Here is an 18,971-nt window from a genome sequence, read left to right as displayed (position 1 = left end):
TGCAGTCAGCGGCTCATTGCGAAGGGAATATCTCCTTAACCATACAGGTTTAGGAGATATTTTTTTACCTACAGGTAAGCCTTATTATAGGCTTACCTGTAGGTAAAAGTTAAGATAATTACTATACAACCACTTTAAGGAGATTCACCCTCTCTATTTGTCCTGTTTACTATTATCATTAAAAGTAAAAATAAAAGAAAATCCCAAATTTTGGATTTTCCCCAGAAAAGTAATAAAGTGTAAATCTTCCAATGGGGACACTAGTTCTGGTGACCTGAGGGTCCCCAAGGGACTTCCTTAATTTGCAGGGATTTCCTCTCACTTCCTGTTTGGCCATGTAATAGGAAGTGAAGGGAAATCTCTGACGGGGGTTATAACCCTCCCTTGCTCTATCCAAAATGATAAAAAAAAAAGTTTTTCCTATCGTTCTTTAACTGTTGTCAGTGAAATCTGGATTCAGTCTTTTAGCTTGGAGAATGGAGGGGGGAGGAGATGGGAAGAGCAGCATAGTGTCTTGACATCCTAGGCTGTGTATTTGTATTGTGCATTTCTATTGCTGTATGTAGGGAGACACAACTCGATTTCCTGTATGCAAGGGTGACGCCATAGGATGCTGCAAGAGAAAAGAGGCTCCCTGAAACAGGAAACCTTGGGCAGTGGTCATGACAACAGCTTAAACTGGAATATAGGCAGGAATTACAAAAGCAAGAAGCTGCTTATTATCACTTAAAGTACACTACAGTTTACTGTCAAAAGTATTGGAATTGATGCCTTTACACGCACATGAACTTTAACCACTTAAGGACCCCTTCACGCCGATATGTATGCACGTGCACGCGACCCGGTCCGAAGCTTCGTGACCGCGGCCGCGAGACTCGCGGACCCGATCGCCGCTGGAGTCCCGCGATCGCTCCCCGGAGCTGAAGAACGGAGAGAGCTGTGTGTAAACACACCTTCCCCGTTCTTCACTGTGGCGGCGTCATCGATCGTGTGTTCCCTTTTATATGGAAACACAATCAATGACGTCACACCTACGGCCACACCCCCCTACAGTTAGAAACAGAGATGAGGTCACACTTAACCCCTTCAGCGCCCCCTTGTGGTTAACTCCCAAACCGCAATTGTCATTTTCACAGTAAACAATGCATTTTCAATGCATTTTTTGCTGTGAAAATGACAATGGTCTCAAAAATGTGTCAAAATTGTCCGAAGTGTCCGCCATAATGTCGCAGTCACGAAAAAAATCGCTGATCGCTGCCATTAGTAGTAAAAAATAAATAATTAATAAAAATGCAATAAAACTATCCCCTATTTTGTAAACGCTATCAATTTTGCACAAACCAATCGATAAACGCTTATTGCGATTTTTTTTTACCAAAAATGGGTAGAAGAATACGTATCGGCCTAAACTGAGGGGAAAAAAAATTATATATTTTTGGGGGATATTTATTATAGCAAAAAGTAAAAAATATTGCATTTTTTTCAAAATTGTCGCTCTATTTTTGTTTATAGCGCAAAAAATACAAACAGAAGAAGTGATCAAATACCACCAAAATAAAGCTCTATTTGTGGGAAAAAAAGGACACCAATTTTGTTTGGGAGCCACGTCGCACGACCGCGCAATTGTAAGTTAAAGCGACGCAGTGCCAAATCGCAAAAACTGTCCAGGTCCTTTAGCTGCCTAAAGGTCCGGGTCTTAAGTGTTTAATCAACATTATTAGTTAATATTGAGTTGGTCCACCCTTTGCAGCTATAACAGCTTCAACTCTTCTGGGAAGGCTGTCCACAAGGTTTAGGAGTGTGTCTATTTGAGTTAATTTAGAATGGACTCAAAATACCGCTACACCGCACCATAAGTAGTGCATGCATGAAACTCACTGTAACCGGATCGCATGGTACACTCACCCAGTGCAGGTAAATGCACTGCTTTTGCAACCTGGGTTTGAGGAGTGGTAAACATTGACACGCGTTGTGGGAAACTCTCATGGAAAGACGGTTTTCTGGTGTGAACTGGTCCTTAAATGGAAATGAAAAGCATAAATTTGTGTGTGTGTGTATATATATATATATATATATATATATATACACAGTATCTCACAAAAGTCAGTACACCCCTCATATTTTTGTAAATATTTTATTCTATCTTTTCATGTGACAACACCGAAGAAATTACACTTTGCTACAATGTAAACTAGTGAGTGTGATATATTTATATAACTCTTTATATAACAGTCTACATTTTCTGTCTCCTCAAAATAACTCAACACAATGTCTAAACAGCTGGCAACACAAGTGAGTACACCCCTAAGTGAAAATGTCCAAATTGGGCCCAATTAGCCATTTTCCCTGCCCGGTGTCATGTGACTCATTAGTGTTACAAGGTCTCAGGTGTGAATGGGGAACAGGTGTGTTAAATTTGGTGTTATCGCTTTCACGCTCTCATACTGGTCACTGGAAGTTCAACATGGCACCTCATGGCAAAGAACTCTCTGAGGATCTGAAAAAATACATTGTTGCTCTATATAAAGATGGCCTAATCTAAAGGAAGATTGCCAAGACCCTGAAACTGAGCTGCAGCACGGTGGTCAAGACCATACATAATAAATAACAAAAACCTGGGGAATGCCCAGGGAAAAACCAAGCCTACTTACCGACCAGCTAGCAGACAACCAATTAACCTGTCTAACACTATGCGTTAAAAACAGGGGTCTAGTCCGCACGCATTTGCAAACGCATGCGTGAGCCACAGAGCCGCGCCAAGGCACCCTGTAATATCTGTGGTCCTAACACTAAACAATGAGTGTCCCCACAGTGGAGGCACATGCATTTTAACGGATAGATAGGGGCAGGTGGACTGAAGGGGAGCCACCCCTTCTTAAAGGTACAAGAGCACACCAGACACCCAGCATATAGCACAGTGGCTGCAAAGGTGTTGGTGCACTGCTGGACACTACAAGCACCATAGGTGAAACACAAACATGTCCACCGCCCCCATCTATAGCTGGCTATCGCAGTAAGTAGCATTGGAAGGCTAAAACAGATAACAAGACCATACAGCGGTTTAAAAGGACAGGATCCACTCAGAACATGCTTTGCCATGGTCGACCAAAAAAAAATGAGTGCACGTTCTCTGCGTCATATGCAGAGGTTGTCTTTGGGAAATAGATGTATGAGTGCTGAAAGGGTGGGGGGGGGGGGTAGAATCTTTTATCATGGTTGGAGTTTGTATCAGTAGGTTAGACCAACCTTTTTCAACCTTCTGGGTTCTTCAGGGGAGTCTTGGCATGATGCTGCTGGCATCTTTGCAACCAATAGTGTCATCTGTTGATAAGGAGGATGTTGGGTGCCTTGTTTGCCTCCCCCTGCCCCCATCTATTAGCAATGAGGTCTTGTTAGCAGGGAGGGAGAAGAGAGACACTGCAATACTAGTCACTACCAGTTGCCTAAAGGTGGACAGTGTAGGGGATATTTGAAGAGATTGGGGTAGGGAGTACCAGCGGGTGAGAGAGTTCTAGGGGTAACGGAGGAGGTGACGGGAAAAGGAGGTGATGGGAGGAGCTGAAGGGTCGGTTTGGGTGATATTTTAATACTGGGCTAAGGATGCAGCTTGGTAAAGACTGATGGATATGTATGTTGTTGTTACAATATTGGTTCTGTAGGGATGGAAAAACGTACTTCAGGTTCTAACCAGTAATATCAATCTTTTATTAAATTCTTGGTCCATGTAACTTGGGCTTTGGCAGGGGTGTGCTCTTTCTTACTAATTTGAAAGTTGTTTCTCATCTCCAAAAAGTTGTGAGGTGTGTGTCATGTACAAAGGAATACGCCATAAACACTTGGCACCTTTATTCTGATGCCTGATAAGGAAACTGCCTTCTCAGCATGGATCATTGTGTTTTAGATAAAGAGAGTCCCAGAGCCGGGAGTGCAGCGGTAGGAGGAGGGACGGCATGACAGAGGGGGGACCGCAGGACAGACAGTGGATGTGGCCGTTTTAAGATAGGAGGGTCCGTTTTGGGGAATCAGTGCAGCGCTGCTTTAAGAGAGTGGAGCAGGCTGGGGGAGGTAGGAGGGGCTGGCTGGCTCTGTACTGCAGGGAGGAAGTGACGTAGCGTCACTCCTCCATCTTAGCTCATCGGAACAACGTGCTTGTCTGCTCGGCTCTGCATCATGGCGGCCGGGGCAGATTTTTTGGCGCAATTGCGGGCGGCGGTGTCCGCCCAGGGTACAGAGTGGGTGAGAGCACAGATGGCAGCAGCACTGGATGGCTCGGCGGCGGCGGCGGCGGCGCCCGGCGGGGGGGGGGGCGGCAGCAGCAACACCAGCACGCGCTCGGAGGTCTAGGCCTCCGGAGCGGTACAGCCCAGACAACTCCCCGGGGGCTGGGAGGCACGATCGGAGACCCGATGGGGGCCCTCAGGCCGCTTCTTCACAGCGCTCTCCACCTGAGTCTGTGGGGGGGGGGGCCGGGAGGAATCCGCGGCGTGGACGGAGTGCGACGGCGGGGACAGCGAGCAGGTCTGCGGGATCCTCCCCACCTGCGCGGAGGAGGTGCCAGGACGACGCGGTCGGGGCTGCCAGAGGGGTCCAGGGCAGTTCCGCGGCCCGGCGGGGAAGACCTTGTCAACGGGCCGGAGGCCAATCAGTGATGGCGGCCAGGGGTCCCAACTCATCCGGAAGCGGCGCAGCGGGAAGGTCGGTGGGGGATGTCGGCGGTGGAGTGAGCGAGTCTGGCCCCCGGGCAAGGACCAGGAGTCCGTCTGTGGCAGTTGCTAGCGGGTCCGGTTTGGGTCGTGGAGGAAGGAGCGAGCAGCAGCCGGGGCCCTCCGCATCCAGGTCACGGGCGACAGGAACGAGATCAGAGGACGCCTCGCCTGCACGGAGCGCGGTAAGGTCGGAGGGGGAGCTGTCCGGGTCGGAAAGCGGAGAGGACTCGGGACATCTGTCAGCGGTGGATGGCGGTGCAGCGGCTCGGGGACCCAGTCCTCGGCAGCCCGGTAAGTCGACTACATCTACTACTATTTGTGCACTCTTACACGATTTGTTAGGTCAAGGCCGGCAGGGGGTGGGTGCTAACTCAGTGCAGACACATACGGCAGGTGAGGGGGCCTTGGCGGGGCAAGGGGCGGGGGATCAGAGTCAGGACTTGTGGTTTGGCCTGCTAAATTTGGTGCAGCGTTTTGGGCCCGACAGCGGGGGGGTTCGATCACCGGCGGGGGCTTGGGGGTCGAGGGAGGAGCCGGCGGCGGCACCTATGGTGCCTGCGGTGGCTGCACCGGTGGTGCCCGCGGCGGCTGCTGCTCCGGTGGCTCCTGCACCGGTGGCAGCGTCCCCAAGCACTGTGCCCCCGGCGGGAGATACGCTGGCGGGCGGTGCTACGGGCGAAGGGGTAGCTGAGGCAGGGGACAAGAAGAAGGATGCGGTTAGGTTGGCGGATGCGGCGAAAAGCGAAATGTATTTTTGCTTTGAAGCCCCTCTGGGAATGCATCTCAAGGCAGAGGTGAAGGAGAAGATCTGGAAGGGGGAGTACGTGGAGATCTTCACGTTGCTGCCCCTGGAGAAATTCAATCTGGATAGATTGAAGCCGGAGGAGAGTAAGAAGGAGGATGAGGAAAAGCGGCGTTATCGCTTGATTCCTCGCACGTTTAACAATTGGCTGCAGGCCTTTTCGATCATGGCGTGCGTGATTGGGGAAAAACACCCGGAGCACTGTTCGGGTTTGTTTATCTACCAGGAGTCGATTTGCGAGGCTCAGCGGACGTATGGGGGCACGGCGTGGCTCCGGTACGATGAGCAGTTCAGGCAGAGGATGGCCGTGAGATCGTCGCTGCGCTGGGACCACAAAGACATAGCGCTGTGGATGAAGATTATGACGGCGGCGAGGGTGCCGGGTCAGTTTTTTCAGGGGGGGGTCGGAGGTGCCTCGGCCTCAGGACAGCCGACCGAAAAACGATGGGGCTATTGCTGGCAATTTAATGACAGTACGTGCAAGTATGGCGCGAACTGCCGTTTCAAGCACACTTGTTCAGGGTGCGGGGGCTCCCATTCCCTGTCCAAGTGCTTTAAGCGCGGAAAGGGGCGTCCCGGTGATTCTGCGGGAAAGGGGGTTGACTCCGGTCCGGGTGGAAAGGATGCGCCCCTTTCTCAATAGGTACCCTGACAGACGAGCCGCCAGGTTGTTGGAGGACGGTTTTACTGACGGCTTCAGAATTCCGTGTTCCCTTTCGGTGGTCCCCCCTGAGGCAAAGAATTTGAGGTCCGCCTTCTTGCACCCCTCGGTGGTGGCTGAAAAGCTGGCTAAGGAGGTGCAATTGGGGCGGATGGCCGGGTCTTTTCCGGTGATTCCGCTTAAGGACTTGGTGGTTTCTCCTTTGGGGGTAGTCCCGAAGAAGGAGCCGCTTAAGTTCCGCTTGATCCATCACCTTTCCTTCCCGAAGGGTGGTTCGGTGAATGAAGCGATTGCGCCGGAGGCATGTTCCGTGTCATACACTTCTTTTGACGCGGCTGTGTCGTGGGTGCGAAAATGTGGACAGGGTGCTCTCATGGCAAAGGCTGACGTGGAATCGGCGTTTCGGTTGCTTCCGGTTCACCCGGAGAGCTTTCGTTTTTTGGGTTGCGCTTGGGATGGAGCATACTATGTGGATCGCTGTTTGCCCATGGGTTGTTCCATCTCTTGTGCCTTGTTCGAAACCTTCAGTTCCTTTTTGGAATGGGTGGTGCGGGATTCGTCAGGGCTCAGCTCGGTGGTCCACTACCTAGATGACTTCCTGTGTGTGGGCCCCCCGAAGTCGAACGTGTGTTCGGTCCTATTGGGGACGTTGCAGTACGTGGCGGAGCGTTTCGGGGTCCCGTTGGCACCCGAAAAAACGGAAGGCCTCACGTCGTCCATCGTCTTTTTGGGCATTGTGCTGGACTCAGTGAGGATGGAGTGCAGGTTACCCGTCGATAAGTTGGAGGCGCTTAGGGAAGAATTGCGGGGAACTATTGGTATGCGGAAGATTCAGCTGCGAAAATTGCAGTCCCTGCTGGGGAAGTTGAACTTCGCATGCAGGATAATTCCCATGGGCAGGGTCTTTTGCCGCAGGCTGTCCGCAGCGACTGCTGGGGTGAGGGCACCGACTCATTTGGTGACTTTGACGGGGGAACACAGGGAGGATTTGGAGATGTGGCACGAATTCTTAGGGTCCTTTAATGGACGGGCATTGTGGATGTCTGGGCCCGTTAGCAATTTTGACCTGGAATTGTTTACGGACGCCGCCGGCTCCACTGGCTACGGGGCCTTCTGTAAGGGTAAGTGGAGTGTGGGCGAATGGCCGAAGTCATGGGAGGAGGCGGGTTTCTTGAAGAACCTTGCACTCCTCGAGCTATTCCCGATTGTGGTAGCGTTGGAGTTGTGGGGCGAGTCGTTTCGGAACTTGAAAGTTCGCTTTAACTGCGACAATTTAGGCGTCGTTCAAGTGGTGAACCGAGTGTCGGCTGCTTCGCAGCCGGTGGTGCGGTTGCTTCGGCATTTGGTTTTACGTTGCATGTCCTTGAACGTGTTTGTTTATGCGGTGCACCTGCCTGGGGTGGAGAATACTTTAGCTGACGCTTTGTCTCGATTCCAGTGGGACAAATTCCGGGAGTTGGCACCAGCGGCGGAGCAGCACGGAGTCCCCTGCCCCGTATGGATGTGGGACATTGCTTTGAGCAAGCGGCAAAGTGGATTCGGCGGTCGGTGAGTGGGGCTACATGGAATGCCTACTCCAAGGTATGGCGGGAATGGCAGGTTTTCACGGATGGTTTGGGAATTCCACCGGCGGGTCAGGAAGCTGGCTTGGCGTTGCTACACTTTCTTAATCTGAAGATGGAGGAGGGGGTATCGGCGTCAGCAATTGATCGGCTCTTGGCCGGTTTAGCTTTTCTTTTCAAATGGCATGGCGGCAGGGATTTCACCAAAGATTTTTGGGTGAAGCAGTCAGTTAAGGGGTACAGAAAAGGGCGTCGGACGCCGGACGGCCGTCGCCCAGTTTCATTTTTGATGTTGCAAAGTTTGTTTCGCCACTTACAGTCGGTGTGCAACTCGGCTTACGAGATTGCACTTTTCCAGGCAGCGTTTGCGCTGGCCTTTTTCGGGGCTTTGCGTATCGGGGAGTTGGTCAGCGCGTCCAGGACGGCCCATGGGGGCCTCTTGGAAGGAGATGTGGAGTTGTGGGGAGACGAGGTGGGGGTTTGGGTACGCAGGTTGAAAACGGATCAGGAAGGTAAGGGTATGCGCCTATCGCTGTTTCGCGTTCCGGACGCGACAATTTGTCCTGTACGGGCGGTGGAACACTTTTGTTCCGTGCGTCCTGGACTAGGGGGTTCCTTTTTGGTTCATCAGGATGGGTCTGCGCTATCCCGCTTTCAGTTTTTGGCGGTATTCAGGAAGTGCGTGGTGGCGGCGGGGTATAATCCCAGGGAGTATGCTACGCATTCATTTCGCATAGGGGCCGCCACGGAAGCAGCGAGGGCGGGATTGGATGCGGCCGCGGTAAAACGGATTGGGCGGTGGGATTCGGACAGGTTTAGGATTTATGTTCGCCCGCAGTTGTTGCATGAGTAAGGGGGTGGACATAGGGACATTGGTGGAGGTTGGGCATTGGGGTGTAGGTGAGCAAATTTTATGGGGGTTGTTTGTGTTCTTGTTTTTCAGATGGTGAGCCCTGTCTGGTCTGGATCTTTGGGCATTCTTATGTGTCTTGGGGGGCCAGGCGGGCCGAGGTGAGGCCTACGGGTAGACAGCTGGGGATTCCCACTCAGGACGCAAAGGTTCGGTGGATTGGGTTTCCGGGAATGATGTGGGGCAGGGTTTTGCCGGAGGTGCTAAAATTCACCCGTTTGGACAGGGCCCCCGACATTCTGCTGCTACATGTTGGGGGTAATGATATGGGGTCCAGGTCCATGCATCAACTTATTAGGGACATAAAGTGTGATTTCTTGAGATTGCGCTCTTTGTTTCCCGGCATGGTGATAATTTGGTCGGAGATGGTGGGTAGGTCAAATTGGCGGTGGGCCTGGTCAGTAGACAAAGTCAACAAGGCCCGTGTGAAAGTGAACAAGGAGGTGGGGCGTTTCGTGGTCAGGAATGGGGGATTAGTCGTGAGACACAGGGAGTTGGAAGAGGAGACTTGGCGTTTTCTGAGGAGCGATGGGGTCCACCTCAATCCGATAGGCATTGATTTGTGGGCCTTGGGTCTGGAGGAAGGAGTACGTAGGGCCCTTTCGGTGTGGAGGTGCACGCATGGGTAAGGTTTTGCCCTTGCGTGCGGTGGCGGTGTTTGGGGTTTCTGGAGAGGGTAAAGGCAGGACGTTTGCTTGCAAACGGTTGTACCCATAGGTATATGGGGATACGGGTACCTTTCGGTCAACAAGGTTGACCAGGAAGGAGTTCATGTGTAGGTCACTGTGGACAGGGGTACTGCCTCCGAGTCTGGGGTTTGCGACTGAGGCCGAAGTTAAAAAACAGTTATTGTCCCAGTGGCCAGTTGAAGTTGTGGTCTTTAGACCACCAGATGGTTTAAAGTTGTGAAATACGTTGTTTATAGAAAATGGTTATTTATGTTAATATTAGTTTTGTTAAATAAAATCGGCCGTAAGGCCAACTTTACTCCACACCGGTGTCAGTCATTATTTTGGTAAAGGGGGTAAAGTGGGTAGCAGGTAAAAGGTGGGTGGTCAGAATCCTAAGTCGGCCCTTAACATGTCAAGAGAGTCCCAGAGCCGGGAGTGCAGCGGTAGGAGGAGGGACGGCATGACAGGGGGGGGACCGCAGGACAGACAGTGGATGTGGCCGTTTTAAGATAGGAGGGTCCGTTTTGGGGAATCAGTGCAGCGCTGCTTTAAGAGAGTGGAGCAGGCTGGGGGAGGTAGGAGGGGCTGGCTGGCTCTGTACTGCAGGGAGGAAGTGACGTAGCGTCACTCCTCCATCTTAGCTCATCGGAACAACGTCCCACCCACCCTCCCATGTGATAGGCGGGTAGTAAGGGGAAGGCGGTGTTTGGGGTTTCTGGAGAGGGTAAAGGCAGGACGTTTGCTTGCAAACGGTTGTACCCATAGGTATATGGGGATACGGGTACCTTTCGGTCAACAAGGTTGACCAGGAAGGAGTTCATGTGTAGGTCACTGTGGACAGGGGTACTGCCTCCGAGTCTGGGGTTTGCGACTGAGGCCGAAGTTAAAAAACAGTTATTGTCCCAGTGGCCAGTTGAAGTTGTGGTCTTTAGACCACCAGATGGTTTAAAGTTGTGAAATACGTTGTTTATAGAAAATGGTTATTTATGTTAATATTAGTTTTGTTAAATAAAATCGGCCGTAAGGCCAACTTTACTCCACACCGGTGTCAGTCATTATTTTGGTAAAGGGGGTAAAGTGGGTAGCAGGTAAAAGGTGGGTGGTCAGAATCCTAAGTCGGCCCTTAACATGTCAAGACTTTTACAATTGCACGATCAGTCCATCCGATGAGAATGGTCTGAAGGACCGTTGTCCTAGGTTAACCTATGAAGCTGACTGATGGTCAGTCGCGCCTACACACCATCGGTTAAAAAAACGATCGTGTCAGAACGCGGTGACGTAAAACACAACGACATGCTAAAAAAAACGAAGTTCAATGCTTCCAAGCATGCGTCGACTTGATTCTGAGCATGCGTGGATTTTTAACTGATGGTTTTGCCTACTAACGATCGGTTTTGACCTATCGGTTAGGAATCCATCGGTTAAATTTAAAGCAAATTTAAAGCAAGTTGGCTTTTTTTTAACCTATGGATAAATAACCTATGGGGCCTACACACGGTCGGTTTTGACAGATGAAAACGGTCCTTCAGATCGTTGTCCTCTGGTTAACCTCTCATGTGTACGAGGCCATAGACTACACCTTCCAGTGGTTGGTAGACAGGGGAATTACTACTGCTGAGCCATTGTATTGTATTCTCCCAGCGGGGAGGGGGGGGGGGGGTGTCGCTATCCCTGCCGGGAGAACACAGCCCTAGCAATAACCTCAAGTAAAATTCGGCAGGCTGGTTGTACCCAAGTTAATTGATTGATCGACTTGGTACATTCAGCCTGTCCATACATGGTCCGACTCTCGGATGGTTCCTGCTAAACCGGCTGAGATTCAAACACCCCTGGTCTGCTGCATTTGCTGGGGGGGCACTAAAAGTGGGGTGCCTACTAGCACATTATAACATTAGAGCGGCGTTCCAGTAATTTTGGTGTTTATTAAAAGTCAGCAATGACAAAAACTGTAGCTGCTGACTTCTAATAGACACACGCTCACTTGTCCCACGGTCCAGCAGTGTACTCACCCCAGCCGTGTTCTCCCTGTGTCCTCCATCTCTACTATGGGCACCCTGCTGTGACCGCTCACAGCTTCACAGCCAGGTGCCCACTGCACATGCGCGAGCGGTGCTGTGCTTTGTGACTGGTTCTGAAGTCTTCTCGGACCTGTCATGTGTCCCAGAAGAGTTCGGGAGGGAGGGAGAAGGAGAACTTCTGATCGCGGAAGTGGGAGCAGCTACCTGTCAAAATCAGGTACCCCACCCCCCAAAAGCTCCATTTCACAAACAGGAGCTGGGAAAGGAGGCCTTAAAGAGAAATTTCCTCTTTTGGGTGGACTCCACTTTAACCTGCAGGCCAATCAAGTTTTATTACAATAGTTTACTACTGCTTTAACACCCCCCCCCCCCCCCAATCGAAAGTCTAAATGAGCCCTTAGGGTAAGGTGACCAGATTTTTAAAATGAAATCCGGGGACATATTTATTTTTTTACTAGTAATGGTGGCAATCAGCAACTCTCTGCCCGCCGCCGCCCGCCTCACAGCCCATCAAGTCTTACTCTCCGGGCCCCGGCTACTACTGAGTGAGGTGCGGAGGAAGATCACTCCGCCAGGGAAGGCAAGGAGAGGCAGGCGGCTGGCCGGGACTGGAGCCAAGGCAGAAGAACATGCGAGTGGAGCTGAATGGGCATGCACCCGAAACTAAAGAAATATTTCCTCCGCTCCGACCAGCATATGATCATCAGAAAGGGGCACAGATAATTGAAGAAATGCACCCCCTAAGCTAGTAGAAGTGGCGGAGCGGGGGTGTGTAATTCAAATTTCTTTTTTTAATTCTGCACTGACTGTCTTTGAAATTGCCCCAGCCCAAATCCAATCTGGGGACAAAACCAGGGACAGACTTGGTCCGGGGACAGTGTCCTCAATCAGGGGACTGTCCCCTGAAACTGGGGATGTCTGGTCCCCCTACCTTAGGGGAAATACAAACATTATCTAAAACACATTTAGAAGTAAGGTCCAATTAATGTGACACTCATACACATAACCAGTAGGTGTGAGTAAGGTGGGCATGGGCATTTCTGCTGTGTGGCATACAGTATACTGTATGTATCTGCCAGGCTGCATCGTTTCAGCTTGGATAGAGTCTAATGCTTCTTGACAAATAAAGCAAATTACATTTTATAAACACACTACATGCTGTGCTTTATTTGAAATAAAAAAAAACAAGTAAAAAGGATACAAGTAACAGATGTCCAAACTCTATGTTAGCCTTGTGCTGGATAGGTTCAGAACTTACATGAAGGCAATAACTTCGCCCTATTGGGTTTGGGCTTGGCAATTGGCTACTTAGGCCCAAGTACTGCACCCTGGATAGAAGTAAAAGGGGTCACATGCTCCCTTATACATGAGTATCAGGTATTTTTGAACAGAGAGGGGCACAGCAAAGCTGGGTGTCAGTAGGTGGACTGTGACCTATATGATACAGTCTGTCAGTACCATTAACATAACAGTCTTTGTTTTTCTGAGTCCTCTCAGTAAAGGTGATTTGGTTTTAGTTTGTTAATCACTCATGTAAAGTTTGTCTAAATCTACTAGTCCATTTAAAACTACCATCTACAATGATTGACAGTGCTGCTGTCCAAGGGTGGCTACATTGTTCCTCCAGAGGCGATTCAGTTCGCATGTGCCGCGCTATATAAGTTTTTCATTCATTCATTCATTCATATAGTATACATCTATATATATAACATGTGTTCATAGAGATAGCTATATAGCGTTGCAATGGTATATAAAAATATTTTCATACATATGCATTCCAAGTTGTAGATAGTACAGATAGTACATAGTACAGAGAGCAGAGTATCTTAGCAACACTGCCAGAGGACTGTAAATGGGTATCGGGACCAATTAGTCCAGAATATAAAATCTATAGGCAGAAATAGAAATAGAGAAATATAGAAATAGAATACGATAACCAATCAAATTGAATTTAGTATATGCCTGCCAAACAGAACAAGCATGGCAGTATGCATACATAAAGCTCGGACAAATACAGCCTATGACCAATACTGCATTGCAACTGCATATTGTATATTTTTGTTCTACCAATATAGAAATGGCAGATTAACCACACGAAAAACCGCAGGTACACCCACGTTGCAGCCCAACCACAGCGCAGTAGTGTGAAACCAGCCTAACCCTTTTTAAATTTTGTTTACACAGGTGAAAACTCCATCAAATTCTCTTACCGTATATGATAACTGGAAGAGTCATTCTAATCGCACCAGCTCGCAGTATGGCCTCATCCCTCAGTATGTGCTTTATTTTTACATTGCTAAAATCAGTAACATGCTATAGCAGGGGTCTCCAAACTTTCTAAACAAAGGGCCGGATTACTGTCCTCCAGACTTTAAGGGGGCCGGACTGTGGCCATCAGGAGTACAAAATTCCCCATCATTGGTATCATCGGACCCCATCATTGGTGTCATTGGGAGAAATTCTGCCCCATCACTGGGAGGAATTCTGCCCCATCACTGGGAGGAATTCTGCCCCTATAATTGAGAAGAATTCTGCCTCATCATTGGGAGGAATTCTGCCCCATCATTGGGAGGAATTCTGCCCCATCATTGGGAGGAATTCTGCCCCATCATTGGTGTCATTGGGAGGAATTCTGCCCCATCATTGGGAGGAATTTTGCCCCATCATTGGTGTCATTGGGAGGAATTCTGCCCCATCATTGGTGTCATTGGGAGTAATTCTGCCCCATCATTGTGAGGAATTTTGCCCCATCATTGGTGCCATTGGGAGGAATTATGCCCCATCATTGGTGTCATTGGGAGGAATTCTGCCCCATCATTGGGAGGAATACTGCCCCATCATTGGTGACATTGGGAGAAATTCTGCCCCATCATTGGGGGTCATTGGGAGGAATTCTGTCCCATCATTGGTGCCAATGAAGAAAAAAGCACCCCAAGGGCCGGATAAAATCAAGCAAAGGGCCGCAGTTTGGAGACTACTGTGCTATAGGACCCAGGGTGCCAAATTTTCCCCATAGAACCTTATACCTATAGCAATCATTTCCTATTGGCCACTGCACTTTTTCGTCATACCTGTGTATTTTGTACTTCTAGAATTGGAACCCTGGGAATTGGAAGTGATTACGCTCCTTTTTTACACTACCTAGGAATTACATGCATGGACATAGCGTACACGTATGACAGTGTAAGTTCACATCTTAAAATGTATGCAAAATTCTAATGTTGCTGTTTGAGATTAAATAATAAAACCATTATCTTTGCTCTTTGCCCACGCAAATATTGCCCCGATCTACCTGAATCTGGGCCACTGTATTTATTGGCGTATAACACTCACTTTTTTACCCTGAAAATAGAGAGTAAACTGTGCCTGCGTGTTATACGCAGGGGGCCGTGGAAAGTTTTTTTTCCGGAAACTTTCCTCGTAAAGTTAGGGTGCGTGTTATACGCCGATAAATACAGTATTTGATTTTTGTGTTTGTACCGTACCCTCACAAGTTGATTTTACTGCTGATATGTAGAAGGTTCAGACCCTCATTTTGTTTCTTTTCTTTTAACCCCACAGAGAGTGACGTCAGCTCGAATATACCCTGCCTACCATACAGCCTTTGACACATTTGATTATACTGCTAAATATATTGATCCAGGTAAAAGACAGTTGGGTGTATGTTTTGGCAATGCTGTTAAAGCGGAGTTCCGGCCACAATTTCACTTTTTAAATATAAATACCCCTGTAATACACAAGCTTAATGTATTCTAGTAAAGTTAGTCTGTAAACTAAGGTCCGTTTTGTTAGGTTGTTACAGCATTTAGACACTTTATAAAATAGAAATTGACTGGGGCCATCTTAAGTGTGGGCATCATGAAGCCAGACTGTATGACTTCCTGGATTTCAGCCACAAGCAATGTAATAGTTTTCAGATCAGGTTTCAGCACCTGTACTGTCCAAGTCACATGATTCTTCGAGACTGGGGAGTGCACAGACTCCTGGAAAGTTACACCCACTACATTCCCAGGAGTCTGTGCGGTGAAGCTTAAGCACCTAGGTGCAGGAAGTGGGAAGATTAACTATTCTGCCTAGCAACAACACTTTGAAGGCATCTAAAAAAAAAAAAAAATTCTTAAAGGACTAATGACATTTTTTTAAAACTACTGATGTAATGTTATATTTATGGGTGGAACTCCACTTACATAATACATCCAAAAGGTCGGAGTATGGTACTCCATGCTGTATATATCCACTATTTCAGTCAAACAACATGAAGATTTACTGGCCCTTTATTAATGTCTCTGAAATGAAAACTGTTTGTACTGCCTCATAGTGACACAATTGAATTTAACAATTGAATTGACAATTGAAACATGAAAGTATGAATATTACTGCTATGAGTTTTATAGGGCAACATAGACAGTTATTACAGAGGCTTTGATAAATAATTCTGATTGGTCCCCTTTGATGTCCTGCCATTAGGTAAGTGTTAAAAAAAAAGTAATAGATACATAAAAACTGGTGAAGATTATGAGCTAGATTCAGGTAGATCGGCGCATCTTTGTTCCGGCGTAGCGCATCTCATATGCGCTACGCCAACGTAACTCTGAGAGGCAAGAGCAGTATTCACAAAGCACTCGCCCCGTACGTTGCGCCAGCGTAGCGTAATATGGTCGGCATAAGCCCGCCTAATTCAAAGTAGGCAGGTAGTGGGCGTGCTACATTTAAATTAACGGTGACCCCATGTAAATGAAGGGCCGTTCGAACGGCGCATGCTCAGAATCACTTTGCATATACTCCCTAAGACACGTCGGCTCAATGCGTACGATGTGAACGTAACCTACGCCCAGGCCCATTGACGTACGACTTACGTAAAATACGACGGCTGTTCCGACGTCCATGCCCTAACATGACTTACCCCTGCTTTTGGTGGGATAACTTTACGCCGGACGTACGCCTTGCGTAAACGGCGTAGCTTACAGCGACGGGCGCAAGTACGTTCGTGAATCGGCGTATCTAGCTCATTTACATATTCAACGCGTAAATCTATGGACGCGCCCCTAGCGGCCAGCGTAAATATGCACCCAAGATCCGACGGCGTAGGAGACTTACGTCGGTCGGATGAGCCCAGAATTCAGGTGTATCTAGTATAGAGAATAAGGCGCATAGATACTGCATCCACCTTGATGAATATATATATATATATATATTTTTTTTAAATTCCACACTTCTCTTTTAAAGCTAAATCTTTTATTTTTACAGTTTTGAATGGGGAAATGTTGAAAACCATGTCAGGTTTATTTTGTATAAGCAGGATCATAGAATATGCAACTCTCACGGGGCTTGTCCTATGTCAGATGCATTCATGCAAGCTGAATTAAATGTTCCTCGGCTCCATCTAGTGGTCAAAAAGCAGTATATTTTCTCATTCAGGTATTTCAGAAAACAATACCGCATTTTGGTCACTAGATGGAGCTGATGATAGAGTAGTTAATTATTTTAGAAAAAAATTGGTGACATTTCATTCAGTTTGCTTGAATGTTTCTTAGGCCCCGTACACACGACCGAGGAACTCGACGTGCCAAACACATCGAGTTCCTTGTCGAGTTCAGTGTGGAAGCCGCCGAGGAACTCGCCGGGCCGACTTTTGCCATTGAACAACAAAGAAATAGAGAACATGTTCTCTATTTCCTCGCCGAGGTCCTTGTCGGCTTCCTCGGCCGAAAGTGTACACACGGCCGGGTTTCTCGGCAGAATTCAGCTCTGAACAGAGTTTCTGGCTGAATTCTGCCGAGAAACTTGGTCGTGTGTACGGGGCCTAACATTCATATAATGAATGTTTTATAAATAGAGCCCTATGAGTATTTTGATGTAGGTCCCATAATGCTGCAGTACTGTGAAGTTCAGACAATTTGTGTTCCTCACTGTTTTGTAGGTTTTACCAGCCATCAGACAGTGGCACGCACAGCTGGGAATGTTCTACTGAGACTCTCGGACAGCCTCATCCTGCCACTAGGAGTAAGAGACTACGTGGAAAAACTGGAGGATTACTATAGCCGGGCAGTTGAGAACTTTCAGGCAAACCTCACAAAGCACAATATCTCACTGGGTAGGTGGGCAAAGTACTACCGCCAGAATGGAACACACTGAACTCCAAATTTTGCTTTAAAATGTTGTCTGAGCAAAAATAACGTGTTATCTCTTAAATAGGAAGAGTGCCTTGTATCAGTGGAAGGAATAGTGTCTCGTATCAGTGGAAGGAATAGTGCCTTGTATCAGTGGAAGGAATAGTGCCTCGTATCAGTGGAAGGAATAGTGCCTCGTATCAGTGGGAGGAATAGTGCCTCGTATCAGTGGAAGGAATAGTGCCTCATATCAGTGGGAGGAATAGTGCCTTGTATCAGTGGAAGGAATAGTGCCTTGTATCAGTGGAAGGAATAGTGCCTCGTATCAGTGGAAGGAATAGTGCCTCGTATCAGTGGGAGGAATAGTGTCTCGTATCAGTGGGAGGAATAGTGCCTTGTATCAGTGGGAGGAATAGTGCCTCGTATCAATGGGAGGAAGAGTGCCTCGTATCAGTGGGAGGAATAGTGTCTCGTATCAGTGGAAGGAATAGTGCCTTGTATCAGTGGGAGGAATAGTGCCTCGTATCAGTGGGAGGAATAGTGTCTCGTATCAATGGGAGGAATAGTGCCTCGTATCAGTGGGAGGAATAGTGCCTCGTATTAATGGGAGGAATAGTGCCTCGTATCAGTGGGAGGAATAGTGCCTCGTATCAGTGGAAGGAATAGTGCCTTGTATCAGTGGGAGGAATAGTGCCTCGTATCAGTGGGAGGAATAGTGCCTCCTATCAGTGGGAGGAATAGTGTCTCATATCAGTGGAAGGAATAGTGCCTCGTATCAGTGGGAGGAATAGTGCCTCGTATCAGTGGAAGGAATAGTGCCTTGTATCAGTGGGAGGAATAGTGCCTCGTATCAATGGGAGGAAGAGTGCCTCGTATCAGTGGGAGGAATAGTGCCTCGTATCAGTGGGAGGAATAGTGCCTCGTATCAGTGGGAGGAATAGTGCCTTGTATCAGTGGGAGGAATAGTGCCTCGTATCAGTGGGAGGAATAGTGCCTCGTATCAGTGGAAGGAATAGTGCCTCGTATCAGTGGAAGGAATAGTGCCTTGTATCAGTGGGAGGAATAGTGCCTCGTATTAATGGGAGGAATGGTGCCTCGTATCAGTGGGAGAAATAGTGCCTCGTATCAGTGGGAGGAATAGTGCCTCGTATCAGTGGGAGGAATAGTGCCTCGTATCAGTGGGAGGAATAGTGCCTCGTATCAGTGGAAGGAATAGTGCCTCATATCAGTGGGAGGAATAGTGCCTTGTATCAGTGGAAGGAATAGTGCCTTGTATCAGTGGAAGGAATAGTGCCTCGTATCAGTGGAAGGAATAGTGCCTCGTATCAGTGGAAGGAATAGTGCCTCGTATCAGTGGGAGGAATAGTGCCTCGTATCAGTGGGAGGAATAGTGCCTTGTATCAGTGGGAGGAATAGTGTCTCGTATCAATGGGAGGAATAGTGCCTTGTATCAGTGGGAGGAATAGTGCCTCGTATCAGTGGGAGGAATAGTGCCTCGTATCAGTGGGAGGAATAGTGCCTCCTATCAGTG

At 48.4% G+C, this 18,971-nt stretch overlaps 1 protein-coding gene across 1 annotated transcript in view; it reads left to right on the top strand.

Moving 5' to 3' along the window:
- Positions 1–18,971, top strand: part of LOC120936236 (aminopeptidase NAALADL1-like) — a 103,322-nt gene that overhangs the window by 64,928 nt on the left and 19,423 nt on the right. Inside the window, exons 13-16 of the mRNA XM_040348438.1 lie at positions 13,515–13,603; positions 14,423–14,513; positions 14,892–14,973; positions 17,251–17,424. Of these exons, the coding sequence (XP_040204372.1) occupies positions 13,515–13,603; positions 14,423–14,513; positions 14,892–14,973; positions 17,251–17,424 (436 nt within the window). The remainder of the gene's footprint in view (positions 1–13,514; positions 13,604–14,422; positions 14,514–14,891; positions 14,974–17,250; positions 17,425–18,971) is intronic.

Source organism: Rana temporaria, chromosome 4 (genome assembly GCF_905171775.1).
Source record: "Rana temporaria chromosome 4, aRanTem1.1, whole genome shotgun sequence".
NCBI lineage: Eukaryota > Metazoa > Chordata > Amphibia > Anura > Ranidae > Rana > Rana temporaria.
Note: the sequence above shows the minus strand (reverse complement) of the source record. Positions and strands in the feature narration are given on the sequence as shown.